General features: G+C 41.7%; 1 protein-coding gene across 1 annotated transcript in view; it reads left to right on the forward strand.

Moving 5' to 3' along the window:
* Nucleotides 1-22,298, forward strand: part of LOC120717750 (trinucleotide repeat-containing gene 6A protein-like) — a 58,017-nt gene that overhangs the window by 20,110 nt on the left and 15,609 nt on the right. Inside the window, exons 2-3 of the mRNA XM_040005970.1 lie at nucleotides 18,335-18,451; nucleotides 20,307-22,244. Coding sequence (XP_039861904.1) covers nucleotides 18,335-18,451; nucleotides 20,307-22,244 — 2,055 coding nt within the window. The remainder of the gene's footprint in view (nucleotides 1-18,334; nucleotides 18,452-20,306; nucleotides 22,245-22,298) is intronic.

Genomic DNA, 22,298 nt, shown 5'->3' on the forward strand with positions numbered 1-22,298 from the left:
TACCCAGTGTTTATATGTAGTATAATCTAATCTTGTTGTCTTTGATAAAAATCATTACTTGGCGGTAGGCGAACTCTGCCTCTCACTCTGCCTCGGAGTGAAACACACACAGATAAGGGCAGTAATCTGTGCACAAGGCTGGGGCTTGTTTTTGCCATCGGTGGGTCAATGGTCATTGCTTTGCACGCACGCGCTGCTGGTCTCTCGCGTGCAGCGGCCGCTTTTGTTTCATGGTGAAGCGTTGGCAGATTCCACACTGTATTTGTTTCTCTGCAGTTTGGCCATCTCTCTCCACTCTTTCCGCCACCACCACCCCCCCCTTTTTTTTTCTTCCTGTTTCTTTGTTGTTTTCTTGAATACCAAAGAGAAAACACGGAGAGAGAAAGAGATACTGAGATTCTCCACATTCTTTATTTTGTCTGGTCGATAGATATTTTCACTTTCTATTCTGCTTACAGCTACAAGGAAACACGTAGAGCATTAGGTTTCTAAGCTGGCCTATCTTGTGTGAGCTTTCGTGGAATTACAGGTTTTGGTCTGGCGTTACATTAAAACAAAACGCAGCTTGTCTCATATCTTAAAAAGATGATGTTAGGCTAATGCGCATATTAATAATTAAGCCATTTATTATATGAGTGCCAAAGATGCTCTGATTCCAGATGATTATCTACTAAAAGAAATTAAGGGTCAGTGTGAGAAATTAACAAAGAAATAACTTGATAACTTTGGGGCAAAAACAAGCACAGGTGTCAGAAATCTTCCTCAAAATCTTTAAAACATAATTTGAACCTTTCAAAAGTAGCATTTCGTGACATTTAATAGTTTAAATGTCACGAAATGCAAGCAAGTAGTAGCCAGGAATCTGCTGTGCCTTCCGAATAGTTTCAAAATTTTACTGCTAAACTTTGATTTTTTTTCTTCTTCTTTTTTATTGTTCCCTGTCTGGATAACCTTTAATAGTCGGTGTCTTTATAATCACATGTATATCTCCATGAATCCTAAATTTAGAATAAATTAATCAGTCAAGCAAAATAAATCCTACACTTTACACTTTGCATATGTGGTGCGTGTGCCAAGATTTCTCGCTGGATGTTTTATTTGCGGGGAATTCATCGCTTATCGTGGCCTGGTTACCATTTGCATACTTTTTACACCGGAGTTTCTTTTTGTATCAGCTCAATCTGACTGTGTTTTGGCTTCTCAGTCAGAGGAAGTGGTGAATGGGTTTCCTGCCCCTCCTCCAGAAACACACACACACGGTGAGATGTGTGTGTGCGCAGAGCGAGTGAGAGAGCGAGTGAGAGAGCGACGGGGAAACCAGAGACCCGAGCGAAAGAAGGTTAGCCAGCCAGCGGCGAGTGAAGAAAATGGCGAACACGCAGGATGAATGCCTCCCCTCGTAGATGCTGCAAACGCGTTGAATTTCTTTAGCCTTACAGTCGGCTTTCCTTTCCACTCTGTTGCACTTTATACTTCAATGAGGTACGGATGTTTTTGTGCTGTTTTCGTGCTCAGACGACCGTTTGTTTGTGTCGAGCTAGCGTAGGTAGTGAGGAGAGCGACGGCGGCTGGTGGAGATAAGTTGAGCAAACGCTGTTGTTTAGTTAGCAATGATTAAGCTGGGGTAGCTTTTCTAACTCCTGGCGTTTGGGACTCGATTTTGCTGAATTTGTAAAAACGTCGACGGAAAAAAATAAATGCTGATGTTTGCCTGTAGATGGCTAAAACATTTCGTAGAATCTTTCAGGCAAAAATTTGCCTTTTTAGGCGGCTTAACCTTGTGCTAACGCTAACTACTAGTAGCACTTATTAACCCTAGTTTGCCAGCTGTGCGTAAGCATTTGGTTCTATGGTATTGCTTCTGGACTATTTCTGTTTGTTACAAAAGCTTTTCCATAATTGCTGCATGTGAAATACGACCGTGTAAGTTAACTAGCCGCTTCGTAGCGTTAGCTTTAGCACCTGAGCTAATCTGACGACGCAGGTTACTCGTCGGTAACCGGGACGGGTTGTTTTACATTTTAGGAACTTGCATATTCTGTACAGGTTTCTCCGTGACCTAAATTAACCGAAACTGGATGGTTATAAATAATTTTGATTTGACATTGTGGGGGGAATGGTAAACCTGCAAAGTTGTGCTACAATCGGAACCTTTAACCCCCTCTGTCGGTGGACAGACAAAAGCAGCTGGTTAGCTAATCCAGTGTAGACCTGAGCTCTGCTGGTTTTGCAGTCGTATTCCCCTTGCTTTACAACTGCGACGACGAGATTGCAAACAGCACAGTAGCATTTTATGATTTAACTGAGTCGACTGTGATCTGATGCCCTGCCGGGGATGTTGTTTTGAGTTGCACTGGAAAAATACCAGGCTCGAGAGAAGCCATGTTGGTTAAGCTGCAAGTCGGGCAACAGCTGAGATAATGGCCGATCAGGACCCGAGGTGCAACTTTGACCTACAGGCGCGCGCACACCCACACACAATTTGTGTGTTTGTCTTTTTTCACACGTTCTCCAGTGGGGCCCCAGCTTCGTGGAGCGGCGGAGGGAGGGGGGCTGGCCATGCATCGCCTTGTTATGCAGCTCGACCTGCATTTCCACATCAGCTAGTTGAAATGCTTTTCATATGATTAGTGCCAAATAGTCGTTTGAAGTTTGTGGCTTTAATTGAATAATGTTTGCATTTTCAGGGCTGACGCAGACCTGCTTTACAAGCTGTTGCTTTACTGATAATAAACAAATTGTAACACACACAGCACACATATCCAGGTTAGATTTTATCAGTCGCTGGGGGTTTTATTTTATGGCTATGGCGTGCAAGTGATTAGGCTTTTCTTATCTCTCCTCTCTTTCATAGATTCGGAATTGGAAGCTGTTGCCACCAAAGAAACTGAAGCATCTTAACAGGTCAGTGTGGCACCTTTAGACACACATTTCATATTCAATTGCACTAAAGTATATTATAATAGCCCTGCAATAAATACTACATCATAAAGATCTTTGGATTTTGAAAGCATGGAAAATAAACGGGTGTTCTTTGAATGTGTTTTCTCAGTTTATGGTGCTGTTGAATGGTTTTATGTTGTGTGTAATACTGTTTATACCCTATAGAAACGCATTAATGGGTGTCTCGAAACAGTGCCTGAAAATGAGGACAGTTCAAAAGCTTAACAGGAGAATTTTTGATCCTGTTCAGGTCTGCCATTTATTTGCCCATTAAACATGTGGAGTGCTCAAGGTTAACTCATGAAAGAAGCTGAAGTAGAAATGCCCATTTATGGTTGTCGTGTTGGTCGCATTTGCACACAAACTGCGACATTGCCACAGCTTCGTACCTTTTACACCAATGTAGATGGGGTGACTACCTGCAGCAGTATTTTGCTGAACTGTAGGTGTCACCGCTCAGGCGAAATCTTCACACCAGCACTGGTATAGCAGGTGAAGTGGTGAAATTTGAAAGCATGAAATTCTCCCCGACAACAATGAGAGACAACATTTGAGTGGTCTTCTCTGTTATGTTAGTTAAAGTCCACTGTCTGGGTTTATGTGCAGTTGCTGTATTGTCATGTATACTTCAAGAACAACTCTATGTGGTCTGTTTAAAAATAAAAAAATAATAATAGTAATAAAAATCTTCAGGCATACTCACAGACCCTCATAGTCGCCGTCTGATGACAAAATTGACATCAGTCAGTGTGAACTTGCAAACGGGAACCATAATCAGTGCCTTACTATCCAAAACCTCTTTTTAGGGAACATGAGACATGACATCGGTGCAAGTCGAATATAGTTTTATAGCCAGCTCAACAATATACAGTGGGACGAAATATCGTCCTCCTGGATCAACTGTGCAAAACTGAAACAGTTGTGCTAGGCCCAAGCACCAGATTACAAATGCTACAGCCATAGCTAATGTATCCTATTAGTCTACCTTTACCATTAGATGTACACACAAAATGCTAAAAAAAAAAAATCCCTCAAAAACATAATCTCAAACTAGATTTGGTGGCAGCTATAAATGCTACTTTCATGAAGGTTGTACCCTGTATAACGATATATATCGGATGACGATATAAAAACGTCTATCGTTTCATTTCACGCTATCGTTTGTTTCGTGGTGTCGCAAAATAAACTGTTTACGGCAATATTTTTTTTCTTGATGGTCGCTGTAGTGACTATTAATTTCTTAAAGTTCTCTTTGTCTTATATTTAATATAACCACACTACGGACGGACAAGCACCTGTTTTTATGGGTTGTCGTTAGCAACAACAACGGTAAAACATCGCATGTCCGCTTGTTTATTTTCCACATAAACCTTTCACAATAAAGCTCAAGATCCTGTTGAGACTTTTCAAAATAAATTGAATCACGTGAAAAAGTATTATTGACGAATGAGAAGCAAAAAAAACGAGCCGTCAGGTGTTTAAAAATAAACCTTAGACTCAAACGTTAGAACAGGCTTTTCCCCGCAGCATGCCGTGTAATAAATACTCACAAAGAAAACGGCGGCCGTTACAACTTATGTCTAAAAATGTGTAGTTTCATGCATCTGTTAAAACACTCGACTCCAGGTACACGACGCCCAGCTGGAAACACTTCACCTACCTGAGATTCACAGAATTTACAGAAAATATTAAATTTCTTGTGATTTTTATATCGTTATCGGACGATAGATGTTTTTTATCGGGATATGAGATTTTGGTCATATCGCACAGCCCTAGCTAGGTGCGTGATTTTTATGTGCCTGTTGAAATGAGACTGAAACATCTGGATTCCAAGATTAGGAGGTGTGGCCTCTTAAGTGTACTTATTGTGGGAATTGGGCTGTTTTCACGGTTGCAGTGCATCCCTGCATGTTTCTTGACACTAAAGAAAGGACCTGTATATCTAAACAGACATTAATTGTCTGTTCAGACTGCTGGCCTGAAGTCTTGTATAATGTCAACAGAATCACAGCAAGTGAGTGTAAATGCCTCTCTGTTCACTGACAATCACACAAGTGCTTTTAGCTTTTTCATTTTTTTTTTTTTTCCATTTTTTTCTTCTCTCTCTTTTTTTTTTTTTTCCTTTTTAGAAAGCAGCGTTTCAGTGTACAAATGCAAGAGTGACGGTTAGTCGGCTTTCTAGGCACTTCTCTTTGGATGACACAGGTCCTACCTCTGTGTGGTGGGATGTTAGCGGGTTGTGCATGGGTGGGTGGGTCAGAGGGACACTGGATGGGCAGCTCCTGCTTATGCAAGCACATGCAGTTCCGTTTGAATTGAATTGGAGGGTCTGGGTTGGTCTAGGCCGCATTGTGCTGAGTAAGCTTTGCTGTTTTAAAATCACTAAACGAGAAGCCAGAGTCCCGATGTTTTGTGTGTGGAGAGGTGTTTGTGCAGCTCATTGTGCTGGTCTACATGCAGACACACAATAGAGCTGTGGACCACAACTGGTTTATCAATGCGTCCCAGTGGCCGTGCTTCATGTTTTCTGTTTTTTACGTTGAAGTCTTGTTTGGGGGCGTCATGTTTTACATTTACACTGTAAATTCTCCACCCTCCACAATGGTCTCATAGCTTTGTTAGGTGGATTGTTTGGAAATGGTTGCTAAAGCTCGTTGATGATGTTTCACATTTTCCCAGCAGTGAAGCATATTTTCCAGCTGTGTATGTGGGAGTGACTCCTACTGAAGGCATGGAAGTGGAAATAATTCATCCACTTAAATATAAACTCATTTGAATGAATCTACATGGACCGAAGATCCTGTTAAGCGTCTTTAAAATGGTGTCAACTTTTAACTTGACAACTGAGGAGTGTTTGTCAAGGCAGTTTTGCTTCGATGTCCTGAACGATAGCCTCAAGTTTACAGCTGGTGTTGGATTTTTCTTTCTAGAAAGAAAAGGAGGAGTATGAACAGTTGATACTTTTGAGGCTTCGGTGGGGATTACATCCCTCAAGGAAAGACTGAATAAAGACTGTGAAGCACTTTCACTTTAGAGCCCCTTAGTTATGTATGAGCATAACTCGACTGAGAGAGTTTGTATACACAGACATCCCATACAAGTCTGGGATATTTATAAGTCCACCTCACTGCATTTATCCTTTTTTGTATTTGTAATCTTAACACAATGTGTAATTGGTTGTGAGTAGTGTTATTTCCTTTGGATCTGCTGTCTCGCTTCTCTTTATTTTTGGCTGTCTGGGTCCCTTATCCAAATTATTCTATAAATATGTTTCACTGTTGTCTAAAAGAGTTTCACAAGAGGTTTAAGAAGTGTTAAAGCGGGAGCGCTCAAAATGAGTCACTGCTGAAATGGCCAAGTTTAGACTGTCATGTTTGGAATTTAATACAGCAGAGCTATGAAGTCCCATGAGGTTGCAACATTGCTACATTGTTGCTGTAGTGGTGGAAGCTCAGGTAGTTGACCATTGGACCTCTGAGCAATAAAGCCACACCTGTAGATTGTCATGAGAAGCGAAAGGACCGAAACGGAGCATTTCATGAATTTGACGCGTGCAGGCTCAGACAGGGTGGCAGGCACTCAAAGCCAGTTTTACATAAACAAGCTGTTGAGCTGCATCAGTGAAGTTTGAGTCACACTAGTATAACTTGCATTGTAGGTTATTAGAAACGAGACAGTGTTTTTATAAAACCGCAGGTCTCATTTTATTTTTAGACTCACTTTGAGCTTTTAAAACTTCCTAACCAAATTCCTTAACTTAATATATTAGTTAGAAATGATCAGTTTTACTGATTTCACCTATTTCCAAAAAAGGCAAAAATTCAGTTTTTCTCATTTTAAACTTAAATATTTGCCAGATTACAATGAAAAACAACCCTTAAATTGAAACTTGCCCTCCCGTTACCAGCAGCTTGATTTAATATCATATTCCTCTCTCTCAAGTTACCGTGACCTGAAATGAACCCGGCCTCATTTTGACTGCATGAAACTACAGATTTAAATCAGCTCGGCTGGAAGTGCCACACCGTCCCCCTCACAAAGCCTCTGCAGTTGGCCTGTTTGTGATGGAGACTTGCTCATTTTCATTCCCTAATTGAGTGATGGTTTTCCTGCAGGGAGCCTCCAGTGTCGAGCCTCTGTGAGAGGATACTAATGCAAATTGATGCAAATGATGTCCATGTAAATTAGCCACGCGACCACCTTCTGGCTTTTGTTCTTAAGGGACAGAGAAGTGGGTGTGGGTGTGTGCTCGTATTCATCTCTGCTGTTTTAAGGCTACACATGCACTCAATACTGTCTACTCCAGCTTCACTGCATGACGACTACCATATATTAGGATGCAGTAGTCTAAAGCTAAAATCCAATTTTTGAACTCTTCCTCCTCAAAAACCCAGATATAGTTTGATTATTTTTAGTGTTACAGCTTTATTTGATAGCAGGCGTGAAGGAGTTCACTGTGAGGGCAAGTGGGTGGCAGCAAAACTTGTGCTTTACTGTGAAGCTCACAGGAGTAAAAGTGGCTTTCATCCTTTGAAAACAACTCAATGTAGCACTTCCTCTTATGTTTAACAGAGAAATTCATGAAATGGAGGTTGAATAAGGACATGTAGTAAAAACCAAAAAAAAACCACACTTCCACTGTCTTGTGTACATTTCCGTAGTTAAATAAAACGTGTATCTGTTTTAGTTACTGAATTACAGCTATTGCACTTTTGTACATCTTTTCATCTGACTGCTACTTTTTAATCTCTTGGCTTCCTCCCTTTGTTTTTCTCAATATGGAAAAAATGAAAAGTGTGTGCTTATTAATGGAATGAGCTCTCCAGCTTATCTTATCCACTTGAAGGGAAAAAAAACAAAAAAAAAAAGACCATATTTAGAGGTCAGATATTTTGGGAGAGCAGTCCTGCTTCAGCAGTCGGCTGACGTGTACGTTACAGTAAAAATTAGAGCCTTTTCTGTCTGAAATTGTTTGTGGCACAGAATGAAAATAGCTCTAAAGTGTATTTTGTGGACAAAACAAAGTAAATGTTGATCTTTTCAGACTCAAAAGAATCCTGACATTATGGTTTTATTATAGCGTATGAAGTCCTTCAAGTCAGAACGAGTCGGACTGGCTTATTCACAGCCTTCCAGTAATTTCTTTATTAAACAAAGTTTAATAAATTCTTCAAACACCTAAAATCAAAAGAACACGTGACTTTCTGACTAACACGGGAGGATGGTTCTCCTGTAACTGTCCTGATTTATTACAGTTTTACATTAACAGACTCATTAAAGGAAACTGAAAGCACGTGGTCAGTGTGCTGAAGTAAGGAAGAGGTGCAATTTATGACACATTAGGGTATTTTCTCAGCAGTTGTTGTGGAAGACTGATCTAACTGAAGAATGCTGCAGTTTTGTTAAATTTAGAAATAAGATGTTTGTTTTTTCTTTTTTTGTTAAATCCTCACTTGGCTCGTGTGTTTCTAGACTATTGGTCAAATAAAATGAACAACATTTAGGAAATGTTTCTGTGGTAATGTGTCAGCCTTTGAATGCAGTCTGTGTTGTCTTTGCTATGTTAATAAAACATGTTGTTCAAACTTTTTGCCTTTTTCTTTCCCTCATCTTCTGACTGCCTGTTCTTCTTTATCTCTTCTTCTGATTCGGTGACTTGTCGCGCCTCCTCCCTCTGTCAGCTGTAGCCGTCGGGGGGGGGATGGGCAATTGTTGGCCCATTCATAAACAGATGCTGTCTGTAGGGTCTATGTGTGCTCTCCAGGAGGGCCCCCACCATGCGAAGCCGCTGCTGCTGTTGTTATTGAACCTAGAGCCATCTGCTGAAGCACTTGATGGTTAGAAATAAGTGGAGGAAGGAGAGGGGGAAGTGTGGGAGCAGAGAGGAAGGGGTTGTGGGTGAAGATGGGAGCAAACACAAAACCCCCCTCAAAATCCTTAGGTCAGTTAACTTGATTAGAAAAGGTTAGAGTAGACAATTGATTTCATTTAAATGTGCTAAAAAGAAAAGTTCAGGAGAAGTCTCACATTTAGGATTTGAAGTTCTGTCATGTACAAGAGCAATACATGCCGTTCAGACTAGTGTAATTCCACACCAGCCTCTAAAACACTCAACACTGTGTGCATGTCATGAAGATGTTATACAGATCAGATTCTGCTCCCAGCAGTAGCAGTGTTTGCCACAGAATCGGTCTCAGTAGTAGCGCGGCTAGGTGCATGTGCGCCCACGCTTTCATACATTAAATAACACCATATAGCCTATACGTGGCAAGAGTAAATAAAGGAGAAGGAACCAGTCACATCTCCAATGAGTTTGTCATTGTATGGAAAAGCTCCAGCGCCAACGTTTTGGACCGCATCTGGGGAAGGTAGACAGTTTGGTTTGCAGTCTCAGAAAGCTACAGCAGAGCAGTACCAGGTTGTGCTGCAGCTTCAGGTTAGAGCGGCCCAGGCTTGCAGTAGGACGCTACAGTCAGCAACTGCAGTGTAAGACCATGGCATTGGAATACGTCCAACCATGGGACACAAGACTGGAAGGTAGTGGTGGCTGGTTAGCAGTCACTGAACTATCATTTATTAATGGTAGATTTTCAGTTAAAGTATGTCACATTTACAGTGAAGCCAAGCCTATTTCTTTTATATATATATATATATAAAAGAAATAGGCTTGGCTTCACTGTAAATGTGACATACTTTAACTGAAAATCTACCATTTTAAATGTTTTTTTTTTTTTTTAGTAAACATGGTGATTTAATGCTTTTTAAATTATTTTACAGATTTCATTTTTTTAAAAATTTGCCATTAAATCGGAAACGAGGTGCCAAACTATATTGTATATCAATGCATCTGTCTTGTTTGTGTGTGCCCGTCTGTGTAAAGCGGAGGTAAGTGCTGTGCGCTAATCTCATTATTGGATTAGACTGAAGCCTGTAGCTTTCTCCTGCGGCCTAAATGGCACACCCACCAAGGCCAGTGCTGCTTAACTTAACACTCGCTGAGCAGGAAACCAGGCTGACTACAAAACTACAACACAAACTATACTAATTAAAAGATGTTCCAACATCAGGGTTTCTATTTTTGATGATCCTTTTGAAGTGATATAAAACTAAGGATGACAGTTTTGTTATTTGTACATTTGGGAACCCGGGATTATAGATTTTTGTGTAATAAAATAACCCTTTTTTGTGTTAAATAAATCATTGACAGAGAAACAATGTCTTTTGTTGTCCACAGGGAACACACCCACAGAGGGAAGAACAGTGGATGGAAGAGAGAGAGAGACGGAGAGTGTGAAAAGGAAGGAGGATAAGGTACAGGACTGGACAAAAGGTGAGGCGTGGTGTCAGGAATTCTTTCCTTTTTAAAAAAAAATTGATTTCAAAATAAAAATAACCAAAACCAGCTGATAATTTATTTACTGTCTGCTGAATCATTCATTTGTATAAAGGATATCTGTAAAATTACGAGACACTTCCACTGAAAGTATTGCAGTTTCCCACTGCCGGGGCAATTTGTATTGATTTGATATTGCAGAAGTACGTTCTCTGTTAGGAGCCCATGTGTGATTTATCAGTGCCTGCTTCTTCTGAAAGCTCGCATAGAGCCATTTCTCTGTATTGAGCAATGTGCCATTAAAAAGAAGCAAGCTCTCTGTGCTCAATAGGCAAATTTTTCCTAAGCACCCAATGCAATTATGCGTAGTATGATTGATATTGCATATCAACAGAATTCTACTTCAGGTAGTAGAAAAGGTTCACCATAAACTTAATAGTTTCACAGCCCCGAGTGCTACAGTTCTGTGTGGTTGTGGTTGTCTCCTGTCAGGAGATAATAGAAACAAGAAAATATCAGCTCAGACAAGATCTAACCCACTTGCTGTTCATTTCTAAAATTGTTTCAAAGTTAATAATTAAATTTCAGCCTTATTTCCCCCACATTTCCCTGCCTGCTCTGGGTTCTAAAGGTTTTTCTGTCCTTGCTGTGTAGTGCTTTACTCCAGTGACAGTGCTGGTGTACTTTGACTTGTGACGTCGGTGTGTTTTCCATTTGAATTGCTTTTAGTTTCCACTGACTCCTGTTAGTACGGGTCTACTACTGTTACAAGTAAAACTACTGTCATGGCTACTGTAGGCAGGCAGTTTGATAGTGTCAGTCTCTGACCTTGACTATGTCTTTATCAGTGCGTCTCTCTCTCTATTAGTTTTCACTCCCCTCTGCCATCCTGGATATGTAGTTCCCTGTGTTTCTTTGTATAGTAGATGCAGTACAAAAGAATTTAGTTCAGAATTTAAGCTCTGTAATGACATGCTCTGTAAAAGTGCCGCCACTTGTTGTTCCTAAATAAAGGCCATGTGTTGATGACACAGAGAGGGGGGACTCACTTTGAGCACATTGCCTTGCTGTAACTGGAGTCTGTAGGAGGACTGGCCCTGACTCGCCAGGTTAATCACCAAATATCAGGGGTGTAACATCGCTGAAATGACAATATAAATGACAAGGTCTTGTGTTATAGTTTTGTGTATGTGTTGTGAAGCTAAATATAGATTGTACTATTTTGTAATGGTTGGGGGGAAAAATAGCTTGGGTAGTGCCTTTATGTAATGTTATGCTAATTAGCCATGTGCTCATGTTGCTTGGGCTAATTGTGTGTAACTCTGTGTTTAGTGGTTTGACTGCGTACCTTAAGCACTTTCCAGTTCTCATGGCAGGCTTCTTACTGCATATATAGATAGATTTTTTTTGTTTTAAAGTTTTAACCAGATCTACTGAGGCTTAAATACATTTTGGTTTATAATGCAGCCAAAAATATATAGGCTAACAGTTTTTTTTAAATTAACTAAATATGAACTAGTCGTATTTGCATGTCTGGTGGCTCCCAAAGGCCCGTTTTAACTCTGGAAAAACCCTGTGTAATAATCGACATGAAAATGTAACCAGATGCTAGTGCAGTATTGTAATTGGTATGATTAAGCCCATGATTGCTCTTTGGTATATTACAATGGCTGCTGTTGCACCAGATGGACAAAGATCCTACAGTTTCAGAACACTGCAGGAGTTTAGTTTTGAGACACGACTTGGCACAAGATGACAAAGCAAATCATGCCGAGCTTCCAGAAGACTGAAGAAAGTCTCCTCGCTGCCGAGGTTCAAACATGAGCTTGAAAGGGAAAATCAAACACTGTTGACTAATTTTATGCTGTTTGTAGTGTAGATAAACCCTGGGTGTGGGTGGATATGTTAGAGTAAAATCAACTGGATGACTAAATTATGGACAAAATGACTGAGTCATATGCAAAACCTGAAGCTGTTGCTTTTAGTTGGCTGTTGGTCTGACCTTGATGAGAGTGGGTGCCCCTCCAAACTCCTCCCAAAGTTGAAGTACTAGTGGTGGATTGTGACGACTGTCCTTATCTGCTTCTGCACACACTCCTGCTGCACATGGCAATCTCATACACATGTTGTTTTGAAAAAGAGATGGACGAACACGACTCAGTCACATCTGCACTTATTTGCTCAGTCCTTCTCATGCTCACCTCACCTCATGTCTGTCATGCTTACCTTACGCCAAATGGGGGAATTGAAGCAGGAAAGATGTAGATCGCTCGCTTGCATTCGCTGGGTCTCTAGGCTATTTATTAACAAGGGCTGTTGGGAGTTGAGAGACAAGGGCATGTGCTCCCAGCACTGGCGTCATCTTGCTTGGACAAGCCCAGAGGAATTGGGAGTGTTTTGAAGAATGTTGCCACGACAACAGGGTCTTCTCTAACAGAAGAGTTTTGAGCTCCAGGAAATTTGGGAGGATTTCACCTGAAAATAATCCCTGAACACAGATTTCAAATGGAAAATAATTTCCCAGTCTGTAATAATGCACTGTGTAGTGTTTATGTTACATCTGCTGTTAAACAAGAAGATGAATGAAATTATCGTTCTGTAATCAAATCTCAGCTCGTTGTATCTGATAATGCAAAGCATGCCTGGGACACTGAACACCACTCAAAGCTCAGGAGTAATGATCTCTATCGACCCTTTTCAGCAATACTAATTCTAAAGAGTGAAAGAGACTTGTGCTCATATCTGAACCTCTCGTGACCCGAGCACTTGTTTGGTTTGCATTTTCATCTCTATTGCATATTTGTGATTGGTTGGACCGCAAATATATAAACTACTATATCTTTAAGTAGGTAGTCTTTGCTTTGGTATGTAGTTGTTGGACACTTAAAAGTATGACCTCGTATGGGGGGACAATCGCTTTATTTTAGAAGAAAACAATAAGGTCAGCATTGCTTAATAATGTATAAGATGCAGAAAATCCAGAATGTCATGTCCCCACATGAGGATGCACGGTCTCAAGGGGTTGTTGTTTCCAAAGAAAAATATCTGCTGGAGAGATGCATGCCCATCAGCGAGGTCACAGATGATGTCACAGCTCAGATAACTGCTAGTCTGTCATGTTTGATAAAAGCAAATATCAAATGAGCTAATGATATACACTGGCAGAATTGCTTAAGTATTGAATTGAAGTGTGCTAAAGCCTTTAGTGCATCTCAAGTTATTAACACTAGACAAAGCTATATAGTTGAATCCATCCTGCAATGTATATCTACCTGTGTGTATCTCTCCCGCCACCCTCTTAGTGCAACTATTAATATCTTAACTTTTATTTCTGAGGGCCTGTTGTGCTTTACTGGGATGCAGATGATGTTTAAAAAAAAATGTGTCCGCTTTTGGCAGCAAAGCACCATGCTTCAAATAGATTTGCAGTTGCATAGCAACAGCAGGACACATGAAGAGGGCCTTTAGTTAAAAGAAATGTTGAGCTGACAGTCGCTCAAGAGTCAAATTAAACGCAGAGCAGTCATCTAAAAAACTATGCGTTCAGGCTAATAAACGTCTCTAACATGTCAGAAAATGCAGAACTTTGGCGGTGACTTAACGTTTAGGTCTTCCAGAATTTCACAACCAGTTAAACGTTTTACATGTTACAGGAAAACTTTTCATTAGTTTTAGATTTATACTATCCCATCTGCAGTTTAACGATTTGGGATTAAACAGAAGACTTTCGAATAGCATCAGATTCATTACCATGTGTTGCTTTTTTTTTAAAAAGAAGAAAAAAAAGAACAAAAGCAGGCTTTTAAATATTCAGATGTCCCTTGGCTTTAATCCCCTTCTCCATGTTTTAAATGTATTTGCATTAATTGGTAAATTTTGCTGATCTTCTCCATTCAAGGCCTCATTGTTTCTTTCACATTGTTTAATTTGACTCTGTCTGTGAAGCAGCAAACGTGTTCACTGTGCTCGATTCATGTGCCGCTGAATTGAGGAAGTTACTTATACGTGTTAGAAGCTGCAGATGCATTCCTGGCCCATCAGCCTCAGTGACAGGTCTCTGCCTCTCAAATTTCACTTCTCTTACCTTTTGTTTTCTCCTCCTTACCGTTGAGAAAAAAGGTTTTCATTGTGTTATTCAGTTCTTTCTAATCCTGTGTCTTGTCCCTAAACTCTCCTCCCCTCTTAACTTTCTGTCTGTAAGGTGATAGCAGCACTTAAGTTGATGCCAACTCCAGGGGCCCCTACAAAAGCCTTACTCAGATGGAAGCAAATAGGAACAAACTGTACTTGATGTTCTGAGCAGCAGCAGTAACAAAGCTTATACACCTTGGTGATGCTGACGTTTTGTTTTTTCCAGTGAAAATAAAACTGGGTACATTGGGAAAAGGCCATTTTAATAAGTGAAAACTGCAAGTTTAGAAAATTACTTGGCGTTAAAGGGTTTGGATTTAGAGGCGTGCATATATTCATCTACAGATCTTTTAGATGTAAAGTCAGAAAGTATTACACAATAGTAAAGGCGCCTCACCAGTTTCTCCCAGTCTTTATTTGTAACTGGAACCAACTAAGTTTAAACCCAGTCATGATGGTGGTTTTTTATTTCTATTAACATAACACAGACTCAAATGTTGGAATGGTACCAAGATGCCTACTAATGTTACATCTGTTAAATTTGACAGTATAAACATCGGCTGTAGCCACCATGACCTCACCCATTAACTTCTAAAGTTGTGTTTTGAAGCCTGGAGATAAGTTTCTACTGTTGCTATCCTTGTCTTTTGAAAATGGATATGACGAAGAGGAGGGAGGGGTGGGGGGGTTCTGACTGCTAAATTAGCAGGTCAGTGTGTGGATTCACAAACATACACCAGGTAATCCTCCTTCCTGTAAAAATACTATAGAACAGTTTTTATATAGGTAGAGTTATGCCTGAATTATGCTTTAGTAGGAAATCGACGCTGTGATATATGATTTATCTGGACACCCCTCTCAACCTTAAGCTGTAAATTGCCACACCAATCGGTCGTTGCGAACTGCGCTGACCTGAAGTACAGTTGCATTTCTTGGGAAGTGCTTATGATTTTACGTGGAGGGTTAAGATGGGCTTCCGGTTAAATTCCGGATTATGAAGTAGATTTTCCGCTGAAGGATAATTCAGTTATTTTGCAATCTCTGGCATCGCCCCCTGGTGACCTTAAAAAAGAATGAAAGGTTGAGCCGCTTTTCACATGTGGAAGCTTCGGGTGTCTTTTATACATTCATCTGGTTACATTATGTTATCTTGAGAATTTATACAACATTAGTCATTGCAACTATTCGCCTCAACAATGTAGCTGATTTCAAAACTGTGTGAGCTGTCTCAAAGAAAATGGCGACGTGCATTTCAGAAAAACACAAAGTGCTTTCATACCTTACACAGATAAGCATGTAGGCTTTGTCAGAGTATATGTAAGCGTGTGTGGACACCAAAAGCCGGGCACATGTTGGCACACATGAACAACACTGTGGATAATCTGATGAAAAGTTGAGTAATTTATATATAAATATATTTATAAATGGATATATAGATAAAATATTGTTCTAGTAGCTCAGTTAGTGATGTTCAATGTCATTAATTTGGATTTCACTGCCTTATAAGGATATAAGCGGTTTTCCCTGCATACCTGCTTTGAAGCAGATGCTTCGGAGTTGACAGAGGTCTTTCCATGTAGGAAGGTTGAGCCAAGACTCCGGGAAGTAAACAGCTCAGTTTGCTGGAAGGATCTTGCACTTTGAGTGCCGTGGCTGCCGGAGGGAGCAGGTCTATTCCACAGTAAAGGCTCTGTATTTCTGCTCTGTCTTGTTTTGTTTAACTTTGTTCTCTCTTTTGGATAGCGCTCTCTCTTTAAAATATTTTTGTGTCACTTTCCTGGGAAAGGAGAAGGGAAAGAGTTTTGGTAATCATGATATCATTGTTGTATGTGTTTTTGATTGGTTCCAGAGGGTGCTTAAGCAGCTTCTGGCAGGGTGTATGTCTAGATGCTGGCTGTGTGCCCAGTTTAAACTAGTGAGCTGAGAGTTAATAAAGGTGGGATTAAGCCTCTAAGTGTTTCTGGTCAGCGTGTTGTCTCAGAACATTGGTTGCTGGTCTGGTTGAATCTTTTTCCTGGTGTGAATTGCTGTAGGATGCATCTTATTTGAGGTTATTCTCGCCACAAAAAGCACCCCAGCTGCCAGTGAATACTTAAATTGTAAAAACGTATTTCCATTGCTTCATTTTTGCCAGCGCATTTGCTCGTGTGCACACATGGGTTTGTTTGTTCTTTTATCATGTTGGCTTGTGAACAGACTGGTTGCTATTTGAACTGGAGATTTATAAATAGACCTGTATACTGCTTGCAGCAGGCAGAAAGCTAACGCACTCTATCCTTCACCAAGAAAAAGGTCAGGAGACACGCACACACACTTTACTTATTCCTGTCAAATGCACTGGGCCTTTTTCAATGAAGTTTGCCTATGTCCCACTCCCCTTTGTTGATTTGTGGCTTTATTTGTATCCCCATATCTCAATGTATAGTGTTGTATTTGTCCCTTTACTCGTCCTTTTGCTTTGCTCGAGGTAAGAGGTTTTCCTTGCCTTGGTGTCCTAGTGCAGAGCTGCGTTAAGCTTGTTGTATAACCCTAATCTAGTCTTCCCTGTAGATGTTCACCCTACCCCGCCCTTCACCAAGAGAAGGTGCATGTGCGTACGTGTGTGTGTGTGTGTGTGTGTGTGTGTGTGTGTGTGTGTGTGTGTGCGTGTGCTTATTGGTAGTGGATTTCTGACTAACCTGGCTGACTCCACCTGCTCCATAGTCTCTCGACAGGAGAAAGGATAATGCCATCTTCATATGTTAGTGACACAGAACCCAAATAAAGTAGTCTTCATTCAATCCCTTAAGTAAATACAGTGGCTCAGGGAAAGTGGTAGCCACCATGTTTCCTCTACAGCTGTGCTTGACCAAAACGATACCTCTTGAGGCTTTGACTGTAGGAGCAGTGGATTTCTGGTAGTTATCATGTGCCTTAAGCACGTTGTGGTTTAGTGGTTGGTAGGCATGGGAATCGAGAACAGGTTCTTGTAGAAAATCGGTTCCCAGAAAATAGCGATGCAGTCTAGAGATACGGACACTTATTTTTATTGCACAACAGGACAAGATAAATGATGGAGTGGAAAACTGCATCCCGGACAGAAACGACCGCATTATGCTGCTAACACAAGTTTAGTTCTTGGTAAGCATCTGCCAAGCATGCTAACACTAAGCTAGCCAAAAACCCAGAGAAAGGTCTTAGAGATGTGTCTTCATTAAGGATTTTTGTTGGTGTATGTGGGGGGTTGGAGCCTCAGGTTTATATTGTTAAATGGTGAATATGAGATGGTGTGTTTCAGTTATTTTACAGAGTAACGTGAAAGTAATGTAACGAGTAGTGTAACTAATTGCTTTTGCCTGGGAGTAAATTAAAAAAAAAACTTTTTACTTTCAAGAAAAGTGTTCTGTGTAATATGTGTAAAAATTACTTTTTTGAGTAATGACTCAATCACTGATCACAACAAAGTAGCTCAACAAACATGCACAAACATTTGACCCACAACATGCAAATAACGTGCATGAATTTCTTTATTGCTGCTTTGCAATGGTGGTTACTCTCAAAAAGGAGCCAATGAGAATCCAATGGCAATCAAAAATAGATATCGATATAAAATCTGACTAATTTATCATATCAATATATTGATAATCGGTTCCCATCCCTACCAGTTGCTGACTGAGTCTTTTTGAAATGATTTAAAATGGATATATCCTGTAGCATTCACACATTTTTCTCTCTCCTCTTCTCTCTTTCTGTTCCTGCAGTGCCAGAGCATACCAAGTCAAGACAGAGTCCTTATTCTACTCAACCTCCCCCCTTTTCCCCTCCCCACACATAGCATACACGCACACGTACAGTCCTCAGCGATGCCAAGGGGGGCTGATCAGCCTGCTGCCCGCTCTGACAAGCCCTGCCTCTTCACCTCAGACCCTTGAGGCTGTGCTCTCTGAGCTCTGACGTTTGACCTCCCCTGTTTCGACCTGGGATCCAGAGGTCACCTGTTCTCCAGTCAGCCCGGGGACGCCCTCCTGCCCAGCCAGGTGTCACAGCCACCAGCGGCACTTATAGGTAACCTGTGAAGAGAAGGAAAATGGAGCAGATGTCACTTGCTTAACACACAAGAACATTGTCTTTTAAATAAAGCAAGAAAACGATTATGCTGTTATATTTAAATGGCACTGAACATTAACGTGTAGGTATGTTCTCGCTCATAGCTCCTGATGTCTTAGCTCTTGTTCTGCCAAAGTGAGGATTTGTGAAATTTGTATGAGGCTATAATTGATTCACAGTGGCAGCTGTCCTCATCTGCATCCAAAATGATGGTTCATTTCTAAAAAATGGTTATAATCCAACAAAAATGTATGTTATAAGATTATTTGTTGCTACTTAGAGGTCGGCAGTCATTCTGTTACCAGCGCTAAAAGGAAAACATCCTGAGTATTATTTTATAAAAAAAAATGCTTATCTTTGTTAAGACGCTGAATGGGGAGTTTTAATTGGGTTTTTAATTCCTTTGAGCTGGATAACCACCTTTACCTGCTAACTTAGATTCAGAAAACAGCATCTCGCCACTAAACCCTCTGCACTTGTCTTACTTTAAGCTCTTACTTTCACGCTCTTGTTTTCTTTTCTCTTTGCTTGCCTCTTTTCTTTTTTTCCTTTTTTTGCCATGACTGTTTCTAACATTTTCTCTGCTCTGTTTTCTGCCCCTCAGCCTTTTTGACAGTCTTTCCTCTGTTTCCAGGCATGGCTCCCATTCGGGATTCCGTCAGCCACTCCCCTAATCAAACAGGTGACTACACATGGTCTTCTTTGATACTCTCAGTCTTCTGCAATTCAGTCCTCCTTCAAGTACCTTCTTTAGTCTCTGAGCAGTCATCAGATGAGTTAGACTCAGTCTGACTTGACCTTGGCTGATAATTTTATTTCTGACATACGAGAGACGGAGAGGGAGATGAATGAGAGAGAAAGTGGGTGTCAAAGGGTGGAAAAGAAGACTTGGCAAGCAAATGCGATAAGCAGCGAGAGCTGGCAACCATTTTATGTGTGAGAGACTTTTAAGTTGGGACCAAGTGGGCAGCCGTTTGGTTAAAGAGACTCGCACGTTACCAGGTTAGGTTCAGGCATCTGGTGAAGAAACATGGCTAGAAAAGGGCAGCTGCTGTTTTAAATGAAGAATGTTGTAAGCTCTGATTCAGATTGTAAAACGGTGCCTTGTTGAGCCGATGCCGTGGGTCTCGTGTGCCATCACAAAAAAAATGTGAGCAAAGTCTGTGGTAGCCTGGTTGTGGCTGTCTAAATAAAATTTTCCTTTGATACTTCTTTGCACAGTCAAGTTACTTTCTGTTGCTTTTCCACTCACATCTGAGACTCAATGGGTGTTTGTACAGAAACCTGTATCGCATTGTTCTATGCAGTCTAATTTTAGAAACATGCCAGGTCTAATTTTATTTTTTTATTATATTTTGGGTGAGAAAAGGGTTTAAAAGTCTGAATAATTTAAGTTGCCACCACTTCATTTCCTTTGCCAACTGCTCCCCTCTTTCTTCCTCCATATTTCCTTTTTTCACACTCTGTTGCCGTCTCCCCTATTCCCTCCATCACTTCTCTCCTGCTGATGCTCATCCTCCACCTCACTGAATCCAAGTTTTATTGCTTTGGCACGCTTTTGGGTCCTGCTGTGGTTACAAAATGGTGGCAGCTGTGTCCAAGCTCAGCCCTGGCAGTGAGCACATCCAGAACAGTAGGGCAGCTGAAGCTTGGAGGGAAATTAAAATAAATAAAATATATATATATATATGCAACTTTGAGGGATTTAATTATCCTCAGTTTTTTTTAATTTGGTAAATGTTACTAATGTTGTGTTTTTAACTTTATTTTTTCCGTGTTCAAACAATATCTTCTGTTTCAAATCTCTCACCAGGTCTGGATCATCCTGGCTTGGATTCGCAGTATGAGCCTCCCCCCTGGTCGTCTGGCTCTCCCTGCAGCAGTGACGGCAACAGCAACTGGGGCAAAGCCCTAGTAGACGGAAGCACCGACACCCCCAATAACCCTTCTTCAACCAGCTCTTCCGTCTGGCCTCCCTCATCTTTTTCTTGCTCATCCTCTTCTTCCTCTTCTGGCTGTGGATCAGGATCAGACCCCGAGTCGGCATCAGAATGCATGGACGCAGACTCTAGTTCCTCAATCGGCTCAGAGAGGAATCTTGCTGCTACAACAGTGATGATGATGTCAGCAAATGCTTCTTCGTCATCTGCAACTTCTTCCCCCACCTCTTCTTTGGGGAATGCTGCCATGATGGTCAGCGTTTCAATGAACGGAGATGGCAATGGCAACAGTCATCAGGTGGTTGGCGCAGGTATGGAAACCATCAGCAGTGCAAATAATGGAAATAACATGTCTGAGCCCTCACAGTACTCCATGGCTGGTTCCAACAGTATTGGCAGCAATAACATGAGCAACCACAACAACAAGCTTGTCAATAACGGTGGTGTATGGGACACCCCTTCAGGCAGCAATGTGATCCCCACTGGCGGAAGCACCCCCTGCATCAATGGAGGGTTAAACCCAAACACTTTAAACCCAAATGCCAACCATGGTGCCTGGCCACAAATTTCAATCCCAAATCCAGCATCCCAGGGCCAACGGCCTCCACAGGCTCAGGGGATAGGTTCCAAACTAGGTATGGCTCCCCAGCAGGCCCCCTTGCTGGGCTGGGGCGGCATGGCAGCTCCAGACAACAGCAGTATGATGCAAGACACCGAGGTGAATAATGGTACATTAAGCAGCAACAGTGGAAATGGTGGCCTAAAGCCTACCAACCTTAACACTGAATCCAATGGACCAAATAACACTATCACAATGAATACTACTACTACTACTACTAATGCCACAATGACCTCTAGTCCACCAAACTCTACCGCCTCACCCCAACTCAGCGGGGATTGTTCTTGGGGTTCCATTGGAGGAGGGACCGGGGGTCCGCTGGCCAATGGAAACCCCTCGTCAGCACCCCAGCACCCCCAAGGAGAACTGGGGGGCAGTGGGGCATTCGGTACGCCTTGGGGCGCAGCTACCTACCCTGTAGACAAGGGCCCCCCAAATGCAGACACTGTGAACCCCCAAATCCCCTCTACTGCTGCTTATAAGAGTAATAATAACCACAATAACACTGGGGCCCCACGCTGGGACCAGGGGCCCTCCAACACCCCAAACCAGCCTCAGAGCAACTTGTCCTGTGGCATTGGCTCAAATCAAATCCTTGGCTCTACAGGCCAAACAGCAGGAAATGGAAACCAAACGACGATGGGGCCCCCAGCAGCAATACCTCGCCCCTGGGGGAGCAGTGCGTCCTTGTCCTCATCGTCGTCTTCCACAACGCCTAGTAACAACCCTTCAGATGCTGGAAGTCACAAAGGAAGCTCTTCTAACAATGGCTGGAAAAGCCTGGAGGATGACGCCATGGGAATGGGAGGAGCAGTGGGAGGCAGTGGAAGCCATGGCTTGGGGAGTGTCACAGGAGGCTGGGGTCGCTCTGGGGGAAGCGAGGGAAGCGGTGAGAGCTCTGGAGGCCGTTCTAGCTCAGACAGAGAGAGCATCCAGACAAAGGGGGGAAGGAGCAGAAAAAGTCCCAATCCTGCATCAGTACTATCACTTCTGGTCCGGGCTGAAGTGGACCCGAGGGTCCTGTCCAACACTGGATGGGGACAGACGCCCATACGGCAGAACACTGCCTGGGATGTCAATTCTCCAAATAACAATCAGAACCAGGGCACCAGGGGAGATGAAAGAAAGCTTAGCAGTGGAAGCTCCGGCTGGGGCAAAACGACACCGGCAGCTCCCTCCCAGACATCTGGAGGTAATTTGCATGAATTTTTAAAATAAAAATAAATAAATAAATAAATCTTATTAA

Source organism: Simochromis diagramma, unplaced genomic scaffold (assembly GCF_900408965.1).
Source record: "Simochromis diagramma unplaced genomic scaffold, fSimDia1.1 OVJJ01000510.1, whole genome shotgun sequence".
In the NCBI taxonomy this organism is placed as follows: domain Eukaryota; kingdom Metazoa; phylum Chordata; class Actinopteri; order Cichliformes; family Cichlidae; genus Simochromis; species Simochromis diagramma.